Source organism: Trichechus manatus, unplaced genomic scaffold (assembly GCF_000243295.1).
Source record: "Trichechus manatus latirostris isolate Lorelei unplaced genomic scaffold, TriManLat1.0 scaffold00063, whole genome shotgun sequence".
In the NCBI taxonomy this organism is placed as follows: domain Eukaryota; kingdom Metazoa; phylum Chordata; class Mammalia; order Sirenia; family Trichechidae; genus Trichechus; species Trichechus manatus.
Genome location: NW_004443999.1, coordinates 6,988,334 through 7,002,348, shown reverse-complemented (window position 1 = coordinate 7,002,348; position 14,015 = coordinate 6,988,334). Strand labels below are relative to the sequence as shown.

General features: G+C 33.5%; 1 protein-coding gene across 2 annotated transcripts in view; it reads right to left on the bottom strand.

Annotated features, from left to right (window-relative positions):
• Positions 1-14,015, bottom strand: part of WDR7 (WD repeat domain 7) — a 426,984-nt gene that overhangs the window by 278,233 nt on the left and 134,736 nt on the right. Inside the window, exons 17-18 of one of the 2 annotated variants that reach the window (XM_004379257.2) lie at positions 4,073-4,171; positions 1,470-1,588 (exon numbers count right to left, since the gene is read on the bottom strand). In XM_004379257.2, the coding sequence (XP_004379314.1) occupies positions 1,470-1,588; positions 4,073-4,171 (218 nt within the window). The remainder of the gene's footprint in view (positions 1-1,469; positions 1,589-4,072; positions 4,172-14,015) is intronic. The other variant, XM_023733984.1, reaches the window with a different exon arrangement.

Below are 14,015 nucleotides of genomic sequence, written 5' to 3'. Positions count from 1 at the left end.
AACTATTAAATTTGTTATCTCTTTCAGCCATATCTAGTGAATTTTTTATCTAGTAATTTTTTTAGCCTTATCTGGTGAATTGTAAAAATTATATATGCCAAATAGATGCTGTTCACACAAACATATGTATGAACCCACACTTATAATTCATGCATACTTAAGATATGCTTAGACAATTTGTTTTCAACAAATGAGCAAATATATTCATGTGTAATGGCATAATCTTTTTTGTCCTATAGAAGAAAACAATTTGTGCAAATTATATTACCTCAATTTTTCTTTCAATGTGGCATACAACTTATATTTTGCCGGTTTATTTTATTTTTTTGGCAAAAGTGCCATAGACATGTAGTCAAAGAAGCCAGTCAATTATCAAATGATATACCAATTAGTTTATTAACTATTTATAATTGAAAACAACTCAGCAGAAGCTGAATAAAAGTTGAAGTACAAAGTTGTTTAAGTACAAACGACTTTTGGGGTGAAATGAATATTATCCAATGCAAAAATCATGAAAATTTTAGTATGTTACAATCCCACTTGTAATTGAGGTAAGAGAGACTAGGAAAGGGACAAATATAAATGTTATTTTTATAATTTACCAAATATATAAGTGTTACTTATATTTGGTAAATTAAAAGCTTGGTAAATTATAAGTTACTTATATTTGGTAAATTTAAAAATCTGAAACAGCTATGTAAGTTAAGAGCTACAATAAGGAAAATTTCTATAAGATATTTCCAAGTCCTGGGTGATATTATATTCCCAGCAATACCTAATACAGCATAAGTGCTTTAACGCTAAATAATAGCTAACACTGACTGAGCTCCTACCATGTGTCAGGCTCTGACTTATTGTTTTACTTGTATTAACTTATTTGATCCTGAAAGCATTCCCATGAGGAATATATTATTATCCCTACTTTACAAATGAGCCTCAAATAGATTAAAGAAATTGTCCAGGGTCACAAAGTTAATAATTGGTGGAAGTGATATTTAAACCCAGGTCTCTTCTAAATTCAAAGACCTCCTACTTCCACAATAATATAGCACTTTGCGATAGTCACTTAGAATTTGACTGATGTGATTATACCTGTATATGTGATTTCAGGGAGGTGAGTGTATGTATGCGTGAATACGTGTGTGTGCAAATGTGTATACGATATGTATAGAAATACTTAAGAAACAATTCCATTGAAGTGTATGAAATTATTTTTATCAAATAGCCCCTGGATCAAAAAAGGAATAAATGAATAAGCAAGCTGAAACATGATTGTCTAGTATATAACTTAAAAAAGAAAACCATGGAAATCACTAATCCATATTTTCTATCCCACAGTAAACAGAAGATAACATAAATTAGATAAAATTAACCATATTTGTTTAAAATTTGCATTTTAACTGAAACTTCGTTTTAACAATTCACATTTTAATGTTTTTTGTTCTCTATCCATATCATCTCGCCATTACCTCCAAGCATCTATCTTGCCATCTCCGAGCCAGCATCTCTAGAAGTGGAGGCCTAAATTTGTCCAATCCCAGCAGGTCTGGCAGCATAACACAATGCATAGCAGCCAACTGACTCCATCCTGTTAAAAACGTAATATATTTCAGATAATTTAAACATTTTTTGGCATTCCCTAATTCAAAGCGTTTTCTTTATGTAAGTATACCGAGGGAAAAAAGACAGATCCACTAAATTATGTCATAAATGATTTCAATTTATTATTAGACATTTTGTACAAAGAATTATACTAAATGTATTCACCCCCAAATCATGTAGCTGATACCTAGAAGAACTCTCAAAGTCTTAAAGCAAATAAAAATTAATTTCCACATAACATATATCAGAAAACTACAAGGAAAACACATTTCTAAATAGCCCTTCTTTAAAAATATATATATATATAAAGAAAAGGAACGCATAGAAATAAACATGTACTAGAGCTATAGACTTGAAGCCACTCTCCATTAAAAGGGGATTCACAAAGATATCCAAAGATATCACTTAAGACATGGCCCTGTATGTGTTACCATCCTGTCAGCCAAAAGAGATGCCATCCTTTTTCTCTGTTAGAGGTATTTATTGATCCCTTTTCTTACAAAATGAATCAGATATTTAATCACAATCATAGCTGAAACAAGTTATATAACACCGATTATGAAATGAAAAGAATTCAAAATTCCCCTAAACAAAAACTTGACAATACAAACTTACAAAATTTTATACTTCATTAACTCTATGGGAATAAAAATTGCTTTTTCCAAAATTCTAATCCAAAATATGGAACTTGATTATATGAAAAAAGAAAAAGCAAACAAACAAAAAAAACCCCATGGTAAACCACTTTAATATTTAAAAGTACTAATATACAGACATCCTCAAGTAATCATTTCAACCCCATTTTAAAGGTATTTGAAAAATATATACACAATAAATGACTCATTCTTCCCAAATTACGTATGAGGTCACTATTAATCCACAATAATTACTACCACTTCCTGGGGATAACATTTAAAGAAAAATAATGAAGGATGGGTACAAAAATGCCCACTACCATTACAAGGTGAGTTATCTGTGATCTCATAATTTTAACAAATCAATGTTTTAAAATAATCTAAACCACAATCTTCTAAAACAATAACAACAAAAATCCTACCATAAAACTCAAAATGAGCATTGAGATTTTTGAAAAGAGAAGAAGAGAGACAGACAAACCACCTATCTAAAGATACATCCTTTCAGTGAGGGCATTTTCAATTGATAGTAAATAATTAATTACATTAATTAAGGTGATGAACACATACTTTTAAATCATAATTTATTTTCAAGAGGTCTTTATATATATATGTTCAATCACCATTTATTAATTTAGTAATTTTTAAAAAGTATTTTAATGTCTCATTAAAGTATGAAGTATATTTATGAGCAGAATTTTACTATAATAATGATTCTCATCAAGGTCCAAAGTCTAATAGCTTATTCTGAATTAATGAATGACTCTTTCACAATAGCTTAATAAATATGACCCTAATTAATTTGCTAAAATCCAGTCTCATCATACAAACCTTAGTTCAGGTCTGTGACAGGGAAACCAAACAAAAATTAAGTTATACTTTTAAGCTCCCCTGCTTTCTTTCCAAAGGAGCGGTACTTGCAAGCTCAGCACTGTGCTTTACAGATGCTGTAACATCCCTTCTGTTTGGGTGGACTTGTAATATTACTTTTCAGCGGAAAGTCAAAGTCATTCTGGATTATTTGAGATTTTATAAATTTTCTGCTTTTTATACAAACTGGTGAAGACTGAGAACACAAAGAAGACAGAGATTGGATACAACTCGGAGCTCACGAATTCCATTAAGCTTCCAGGTAGTATAAATAATCCAAGATGGCTCTTGGGGAATAAAGGTTTTTAGACCTCATACACATTCTCAGACCTCCAAAAAAGTATTTTTGCTTTCCACTCGCATCATTCCACAGGGGTAACATGGCAGCCTAACTACATTTTAAAAATCGAAATGACAGATATTTTCTTTAGCCAGAAACTGAAATAGTAAGGAGGATAAATAGGTTAATTCCTATCAGTATATAATCACTGGTGCCAATCATCATTCTGAGGACCTTTAAAATGAGGATGTATATCAAGAGGACTCTCAATATCCCCCACCAACTAGGATACACAATGCATAAAGAGAGCAGAGTGTGTGTGTCACAGAGTAATGACACATGTAAAATAAATTCGCCAGCTCTAGCACCAGAGGTCACATGGTAAACATCATCATGAAAACTCATCCACCTTGTAATAACTACTTCACATCAATAATTAGCATCTTTGTACTAGATTTTTAACAGCATTCTGGATTAGAGGAAACATGGTTTATACAAGCCAGGAGTAACAGTACATTTTACAACTGGTCCTTCTCATTGACATCAGCAAATAAAGTTATAAAAGGGGAACTTGAGGATCTCATACATAACAAAGCAGATGAATGTATAAATTAGATAAAAAGAACGTCATATTAGAATAAAGCACAGATTGAAAGAAAGTTGTTAGAAAGTTGAGAGAGAATACCTTCATTTACTAAGAAACAGGTATGTAAAGCAGGAGTAGAAGCAGGGTCAGAGCCAGAGTGATCAGCATCAGACCGAGAGGAAACGACAGGTGCAGCAACTTGCAGAGGAAAATAGAAGAAATAAAGAGGAGAGAATTGAGGTACAGCAGTTTCTGAAAAAAAGCTCAGTATTAGTGAAGAATGAAAAACAAAATTGGCAAAATATAGTGAAGGTGGAACTGAAAAATGATGTTTTTAAACAGAAGGGCATGATCATTAAGGAATACAGCAGGGAAATGATATACAGGCAGTCCCTGGGTTACAAACGTCCAACAACTCATACTTGCCCTTTAATGTTATGTAAATATGCCCATGTGGTGAAATGATTGAACCAATCCCTACTAGCAACAAATTCTTCATCACAATCACCTTCACTTGCTGCACATGCAGCTTTTAAATTATTGAAAAGGCTTCGATCCTTGTCTTGTGCTAAAGTAAGGCTAAATAAGAACCGTAAGTACCTGTTCCAACTTACCTACAAATCAGCCTTAAAGATTTAAAGACACATTTAGGAACAGATCTTGTTCAGAACCCGGGGACTGCCTGTATTTACTGAATAGCAATTAAAATATAGTTCAAATTTCTCTTAAAGCCAAAATCTATTTAATATTATCACTGAATGATGTGTCAACTAATGCAAAACATAACTCTAAGACAACTAAAGCTACAAAAAAAAAGACAACAAACATATTAACAATTAGCAAACATATAATTCAATTAAAAAAATGTATCACATAATGAAAAAGTTTGTGTTGGTCTTCATACTGTCAGTTACATTTTCCTAATGATTTTCTAACATTATATGTAAATTATGTTTAAATATCTGCTGAGATGATTTCAATTTTTCACATTAATTTTATAAAAATTAAATTTAAAATACACCAATTTGTAAAGAATATATATAGTATGCTTAGCTCTTGTTAGAAGAATCCTAACATAGCTTCATTATTTGGAATTCAAAAAATATTTTTATGACACAAATGCTTTATATTCTAAAAATAATTATTGTGAGTTTTACAATTCTTATAGAATAAATCCACCAAACCAAAAAAAAAGTTATGTTACCAAGAAAATGTTTCAGCTTAAATTATCACATGAAAAGGCAAAAGGACCGTATGGCACACACATTCTACAACTGGAGGTCAATGTTAAGATTTAGAGGTCACCATCTGACACTTCCTTCCTATGGAGAAATTACCATATGTCATGCACAAGCATCTTCAAATTAATCCCTCTCCTTTCTTCTGTCATTGAACAGCAATAGGTCTGGGCTCCTGAACAGATTAAGCATTGTCTGCTGAATGATATGTTTGGTTTTCATGCAGTGAAGTTCTTTTGTAACTATAGGACAGCTGCATGAAAACAACTTTTTCATAATTTCCACACGAATGCATTATAATGTCAATCAGGCACGTGTGAGGCAAACAGTAGAACTAAAAGAAGTCCATCAACAGTAATCAAAAAGAAAATCCAGTTCCATAGACTCTAAGAAGCACATCTTGTACACATGAAAGTTTCATCAGTGGAATTTTAATTTGTTTCATTGCAAAGACCTATTTTGTTCCTTACAAAATTACAATTATTTCATAATTTTATATTTCAATAAAATTACAATTATATTTTATAATTCATTATTTTATAATGCTATACTTATGCAAGGAGTAGACCTGCTCTTAATTGTATATTTCATACGATCTAAAAACTCCATTGTAAACTCATCTTGCAAAGAAATACCAAGTATTCCTTCATTCCATTGAATAATTTTATTTTTTGTTTCTTATTAACACTTTTAATTACAAATTCAGTTATTATAAGTCAAAACAAAAGTTGGTAAGCCTCGATGGCAAGGAATAAATTTTCACATTGTAGCTTTCATGACACCAAAAGTGTTGAGAAAGTACCTCTGGTGGCTTCCAACAGTTGGAATTTTCTATAATTTCACTTAAAAACAGAGAAATTATTTTGTCCCTGGAAAGGTCATATTAACTCTGCCTGATTTCACCCTCAATTCGTAAAGGACACCAGAAAAAGAGGGTGAGGAAATTCAATATAAATGAATAAAATTCAGCAGTGAAATGATAACTACCCTAGCTAGGTAGGATAAGTAGTAAGATTAAACCAGAGATGTTTTCTATAAGGCAAAAATCTAAAAGAAAACTAGAAATGTTTCTGGTAAAACTGATAGAGTAAGCATAATATATCCTAATAGAATAATGTTCAACATGTGTAACTTTATTTTTAAAGAGAAAAAAAATAGATAATATTTTTCAAATCATGTTTAAATGATATTTTATGAGAAAAAAGCCATTTACATTTGTCCTTTAATAAATTCTGTGGGCACTGAAAATCAAGAAAAATATTATAGTAGAAATCAAGAAATCAGATTTACTATGCTTTAAAAACCTTCCCATTGGCACCAAAAAATAATTCCTTTAGCCCACCTCACACAAGTATAACTGCAGAATCTAGAAATACTTTCATAATTCATTGAGAATATTGAAATTTCACTCTGCTCTAGCTTTTACAATTGTCCAAATATAGAAAAATCAGCAACAGAAAACTAGAAGGAAAAAAAAGCACTTTTAAAATGAAAAGCTCAAGATTTAATGACAAATAATAAACCAGAAAGTTATGAGTAGCACTGAATACTGAAGATACACCCTATAAAACATAATCAAGCATTTGATTTCTTAAAACAGAAAAACTGCCATATCAACTATCAATTTGTTTCTTTTATTAAAGACTAGTAAAATATAAGGGAACACAGTTTTAGCACAGCTTCAAACTGGTGATGAAACTGACACAAGCTCTATTATTTTATCTGGGAAGGTCCTTTAAGTAACTTGGCAGCTGAGAGCCTCTTCAATGATTTACTCTCACATGAAAAGATAGATGAAGATAAACGAACTTGTGTGACAACATATATATGAACACATATGCTCTGGCTTCCCTTTAAATGGCATATACATATGTACTCATTGTTACAATATTCATAGTTTCTGCTTTTCAACAAATATATTTCAGTCTGCATTTGAAATCTGATTCTAAACTCCATTTTTCCTTACTACCATTGTGATATTATAAACATATATAGGACATAAAATAAAATTACTTTGGGTAGTAAATACTCTCAACATATTGGTGTAAACATCATTAGCCTTCCGGTACACAAATACAAATAATCTTTTCAATACATTTTTCAGAGGAAAAAGAAACCTGAAAACCACAGAATACCAAAAGCAATGCTTAAAGAAAGAAGTTGTTTCAAAGTTTAACACTAAAACAATGAATTAAAGTATTTAATGATGAATCACTTTATCTAAAGTGTTACATGGTAACAATGATGCTACAGGAGGAGGGGGGAGGGAAGAGAAAAAGGAGGAGGAGGAGAAAACATAAAAAAATTAGAAATGAAAAAACTTTATAGAGCCAACCACCACCTACTTAATATAAAGCTTTTCAGCACTGGGTCTTCCATCTCGTATAGAAATCTTGGTGTAACACTTGGCTTTTTATAAACTTCTTTTATGACTACATTTTTACATCTTAGGTAGATATTAGTCATCTTCTAAGTCAGTGAAGCATTAGGATAAATCATTAATTCTGCTTTCATTATATCTTTTTTTAATGCCTGGCTTTTTTAGGTACAAAATTAGATAATGCAACATCTGTTTGATTAACCAGAATATATCATAGCTCTAATGTTTATACATTGTTACAATTAGAGTAACATTGCTATGAATGCAAACTTGGCAAGAAAACTAATTCTTCATTTTGTTATCCGAAAAATTCCCACTTTAATGATATTTCCTAATGCCAAGAAAAAGTTGATAAAAAGCTATACCAATAAGTCTAACATTATAATGATCAGAAGACTAGAATACACTGGTAATTATTTTCTAAAGAAAGGAAGCTTCATAACTTGTTTGTGTAAATGTGTGTGTGTGAGTATGTGAATATGTATGCAGTAATCATGAAGACTATGTCTTCAAACCCCATTATAATGCTGTCCTTTAGCATCATACCACCAGCCCCACATTAAGATGAAATGCCTTCATGTAGGGTCCTATGTTTATTTCAAAAATTAAATCCCTTGGATCCATCTGCAAAATACGTCTGCTTAGATAGAACTGTTAAATTATTACACAAGATGGCACTGTACTTTAATTCAGAATATTTTAATATGGCCAATAGAAGGGCAGTCCATCAACATGAACCCAAGCTGAGTTCATATTTAACAGGGCAATAATAACATGCACACAGATTAATAACTCAAACAGTATAGAAAAGCTCATTTTGAAGAATGGGATTCCTCTCGCTCACACCCAAGTCTGGGTCTGAGAGGCGACCATTTGCAATTTTTTAGCTAATTTTTCCAGCATTTACTACCATATTACAAAATAATACGCTAATACTACAATTTCTTGATTTACCAAAATTTAGACCTCGGCTACTTGGTCTCTACCAATATTGTGGAAGATGAAGTTTGGCTTTTCACAAACTACCATCTCCTAACCATTATCCTTTCCCTTACCCCCAACTTTCCAAAATAGTTAAATCATACTTTTTAAATCAATATTAAATGTTTCCATTATCTCTCTATGAATTCTGTTCAAAGTTGTTCCAAATAGCTTACTAAGATCACATTTCCTTCTTAGACAACTTGTTGATTTTTCCTAAATTTAAAAAATTTTTTTTTTTTGCACTGTTTTCCATGTACCTAATTCTTATTCCCAAGCCCGTCCTCTTAATGATTTTTCACACGCCAGTTTCATTTTTACCAGAGCCTTCTCTTTGGAAGCCACCTCACACCCTGCCCCATCTGCTGCTTGACTGCCCGCCTGAGACTTTCCTCCACCATCATCCTGCAAATCCCCTCTGCATGTTCTCCTGAATAAGCTGCCCAGTCTCCTATATGCCATCTCTTATTTTTTTCTTGGTTTGCTCCTTCACTTTGATGGAGGACATCTTTTAGTATCTTGATGAAAAAAAGTATTCAATATAGCAATTTTTTGAGATCTTACACGCCTAAAAAGGTCATTATTCTGTCTTTTTATGTGGTAAATATATTTATATAACAAACATTTGCCATTTCAACCATTTGTCCGTGTATAATTCAATGACATTAATTACTGGTGGTGCAGTGGTTAAGAATTTGGCTGCTAACCAAAAGGTCAGCAGTTTGAATCCACCAGCTGCTCCTTGGAAACCCTACGAGGCAGTTCTGCTCTGTCCTATAGGGTCACTACACATGGGAATCGACTTGTTGGCAATGGGTTTGGTTTTTTATCCTCCCACCCCCGGAATTACGTTCACCATGTGGTGCAACCATCATCACTTTGTGTTTCCAAATTTTTTTTACCACTTTTATAAAACTTAGTACCTCTTTACCTTTTTATATTTGATTGATAGTTTGCCTTAAGAACTCTAAAATGAAAAGATCATCTTCCCTCAGTGTTTTTAAGTAACTACTCCAGTGTCCTCTAGCTCAGGGTTGCTATTAAGAAGTCCAATGACATTTTTCTTCCTGAAGTACAATTAATGAAGTGAAACATAACTAGTGAAATTGTTAAAGTTAGCAGTAATGTTACAAGAAACTACACAGAGAAAATAAATATATACCATATAAATAGTATGTTCATGCGTTTTGAAATTGAGTAACAAAAAAGCAACTATATCAGCAATTATGATAATTTCAAATGTACTACTTACACAAAAATAGAGTTTTCGTGGAACTTCATAAATTAGTATTTCTGAACACAAGGCATATCATAAACAAATCCCGGTTCTAAGAGGTCATTGTAATGTTCTTGGGTAATTTGGCCAAACTTGTTAAGGTGGGTTGTTGTGGGGAATAAGTTAAAAACATACAGGAAAGTGAACAGTATGTACTAAGTAAATAATTTATTCATGAGATAAATTTATTCGTACCATTCATCATAGTGCTAATACACAAAATATATGAAAACCTTATTTAACTGATAGATTCATTAATAATCTAGACCCTTTCCTGTGGGGACCATGGTCTCAGGGAACATCTAGCTCATTTGGCATTACACAGTTTATAAAGACAACGTTCTACATTCTACCTTGGTGAGTAGCGTCTGGGGTCTTAAAAGCCTGTGAGCAGCCATCTAAGATACTCCACTGGTCTCACCCCTTTGGAAGCAAGCGAGAATGAAGAGAACAGGATACAAGGAAAAGATTAGTCCAAAGGACTCATGGACCACAGCTACCAAGGCCTCCACCAGACTGAGTCCAGTACAGCTAGATGGTGCCCGGCTACCACCACTGACTGCTCTGACCGGGATCACAACAGAGGCTCCTGGACAGAGCTGGAGAAGGATGTAGAACATAATTCTAACACACACACAAAAAAGACCAGATTTACTGGCCTGACAGAGACTGGAGAGACCCCAAGAGTATGGCCCCCGGACACCCTTTTAGCTCAGTGGTGAAGTCACTTCTGACGTTCACCCTTTAGCCGGGGATTGGACAGATCCATAAAACAAAATGGGACTAATGAGGCACAGCAGTCCAGGGACAAGGACTAGCAGGCAGAAGGGGACAGGAAAGCTGGTGATAGGGAACCCAAGGTTGAGTAAGGACAGTGCTGACATGTAGTGGGGTTGTTAACCCCTGTCATAGGGCAACATGTATACTAACTGTTTAATGAGAAACTATTTTGTTCTGTAAACCTTCATCTAAAGTGAGAACAGCAACACAACTGGAAGAACGTAATCGATGTCACTGAACAGTGCATGTAGAAATTTTTGAAATGGTGTATCTTTGACTATGTATATTTTCACCAAAAAGAAAAAAAGGTCGAGAAGGGAGAGGATTGACATGTCACGGAGTTGTTAACCAATGTCATAAAACAATATATGTACTGACTGTTTAATGAGAAACTATTTGTTCTGTAAACCTGCACCTAAAGTACAATAAAAAAAGAAAAAAATAATAATCTAGACCCTTTCATTTACATCTGGAACAGTATCTAACACATTTAAAAGCAATATAGAAATGTATTAGCAAACATTATTAGACCAAAAAAGAATATCCTTAAAACACTGTAAAAGAAGAGCTCAAATAGCTAAGGACAATGGTAGGGAACAGAGTTCCAGACAACAGAAGGCAGGATGAATTAAACAGTGCAGGATGGCACTGTGATAAACAGACAAACATATACCAAGGCAACATTACAAAAGTGACCGCTGATAATGCCTGAAAAATAAAGTAACACTACTTCCAACCTCTATAGTGCCATTGGATTATATTAGGATTGAAATAAGTACAAATGTGATGATAGTTTTACCTTTAACTCCAGCCACAGAGTTTAAAAAAAAAAAAACTTCTGTGAAAGATCTCCCTCACTACTGTTGCTTTTCACTGCCGTCCAGCTGATTCTGACTCATGGTGACCCCATGTACGCAGAGAACTGCTCCATAGGGTTTTCAAGGCTGTGACCTTTCAGAAGCAGACTGTCAGGCTTGTCTTCCAAGGTGCCTCTGGGTGGGTTTGAACTGCCAACCTTTCAGCTGGTAGTTGAGTGCTTAACCATCATCTGTACCACCCAGGGACCCTCTCTCATTAGTAACATATCCAAAATAAATAAATGAGTTTCCCTAAGGCCAAGAAACATGGGGATAGAGTTCATTATAATAAAAGATAACTTTATATAATACACACTAACTTGAATTAGGTATATGAAGGCTATTAAAAAGTCTTCTACTTCATTTAATTAAAACTTAACAAGTGCTTACTGTGTGCCAAGTATTCGGCTAAGCAAATAAAAACATACAAAGACACAGTCCCTGCTCTCAAAGCACTCAGAGTCTAGTAGGAAAAACAAGTAAATAGCTCATTAAAATAGTATTATAAAGTGCACTCTTCTAGATCTCCTCCACTAGATATAAACTCCTTGAGGGCAGGGATTTGTTCTGTCAACCCTTATAGCCTTAGCACCTACTTACTGACAAATTGACTCTAGGAGCATAAAGAGAGGTTATCTACAGATTCATTCATTCAGTAAATATTTACTGAGCTCCTTCTATCTGTCAGCCACTGTTCCAGGCACTTGTGATAAATCAGTGAATGAAACAGAAAAATATTCCCATGCTTTGAAGCTCACAAAACTGATCAAAGTTACAGGTAAACTTAAAAAAAAAAAAAAGGCACATTAAGTTCAAACAAAGAAAATTTTAAGGGGTTCTCAGACCCATAAAGGGACTTGATACGTGGACTCCAGGTTAAAATGTGTAGAATAGGTTCTAGAAAAGAATAGTGAGAAATTATTGGTTAATTTATATAAATGATTCCTGACATAAATGAACATACTTCTGAGTTTAGATAACCTACGTTGAACCCATCTCTGAAAAATAAAATTACAAATAATCTAACATAACTTCAAATTTTTAAGTTGCTTAGACTTGACTGTACACCTAACACTAAGTAAAGATACAACTACATAAACATTAAAAAACGGTTACACTCAAGCACTGGAGACAAAGACCAAAGAATTATGTCATGAAATTATTGAAAAAATCAAGAGAAATACAGTATGTTAGACATAGAAAAGCCTAAAGCCATAGGTAGATTTAGGGCTATATTACTGTGAACAAAAATTTGGCTGACATTTCTGATCCCTTTCTCAAATTGAATGTTTCATAAACTGCAGAATCAAGTATCTATCAAAAAAATACATGACTATCAGTAAATGTTAATTATTGACAAACACTGAATTAAAGAATCCACTGTTAAACAAAATAAACCTCTTATGAAGAAATTATTTTCCAATAAAATGCCCGGGATTATTTATGAGAAAGTATGTAAGCTAAACGCCCAAATGTCCAAAAGGTCCAATTTCCAGCTAATGTCTTTACTCCATATAGATTACTTTGCAGCTGAACAAGTATTAGCCAACATATAAGTGACAGTTTATCGAAAAAGAGCATATTCATGTATGCAGTCCAACTTGAAGAAACGGTTGTGAGTCAATTTGCACTGCAGTGGTAGTCAGAAGAAGAAAACAAGGAGAAAGGAAAGTGTTTCAAGGAAAAACAATGTAAAAGAAGAGTAGAAAGATGAATACATATCATGCTGTATACCATGCTCTGAAGAGTTCTGTGGTGCACCAGTATAAGCACTCATCTGCTAAGCAAAAGGTTGGTGGTTTGTACCCACTCAGTGGCTCCAAACCCACCCAGTGGCTCCGCGAGAGAGAAGACCTGGCCATCTGCTCACTTAAAGATCACAGCTAGAAAACCATGTGGGGCAGTTCTACTCTATCACATAGGGTGGCTATGAATTGAAATCGACTCAACGGCACCTAACAACAACATGTAATGCTCTAACTGTTGAATCACAGTCATAGAACTCAGAGCTCTTTGTCTATATCTCTTACCAGTTTCTACCCTAAACTAGTTATTTATGTTCATGTATGATATAACAGACACACATAAACTACTCCACAGAATATACACCAGACTAACATTTTGAGACCCCCAAAAAGAGTTGTTTGGAGACAAAAAGTGTTTAACAATTATTTGTTGAAAAGATAATTACTGTATATACTCATTTCAATATTCAAATAAAAAGTGGGTTTCATAATATTATCCTAAAGTATTTTACTACCTTATTCTCTCTCAGTAGAGACTGTTGATCTTCATATACATTAATAAGAGATAAGCATCAGTGCTTTCCAAATGGAAATTCCTAAGCCTGGTGGTGCAGTGGTTAGGAGCTCAGCTGCCAACCAAAAAGTTGGCAATGCGAATCCACCAGCTGCTCCTTGGAAACCCTATGGGGCAGTTTTACTCAGTCCTATAGGGTCGCTATGAGTCGGAATTGACTTGATGGCAACAGATTATTGCCCTAAACAGATGCTTTAAAAAAATACATATA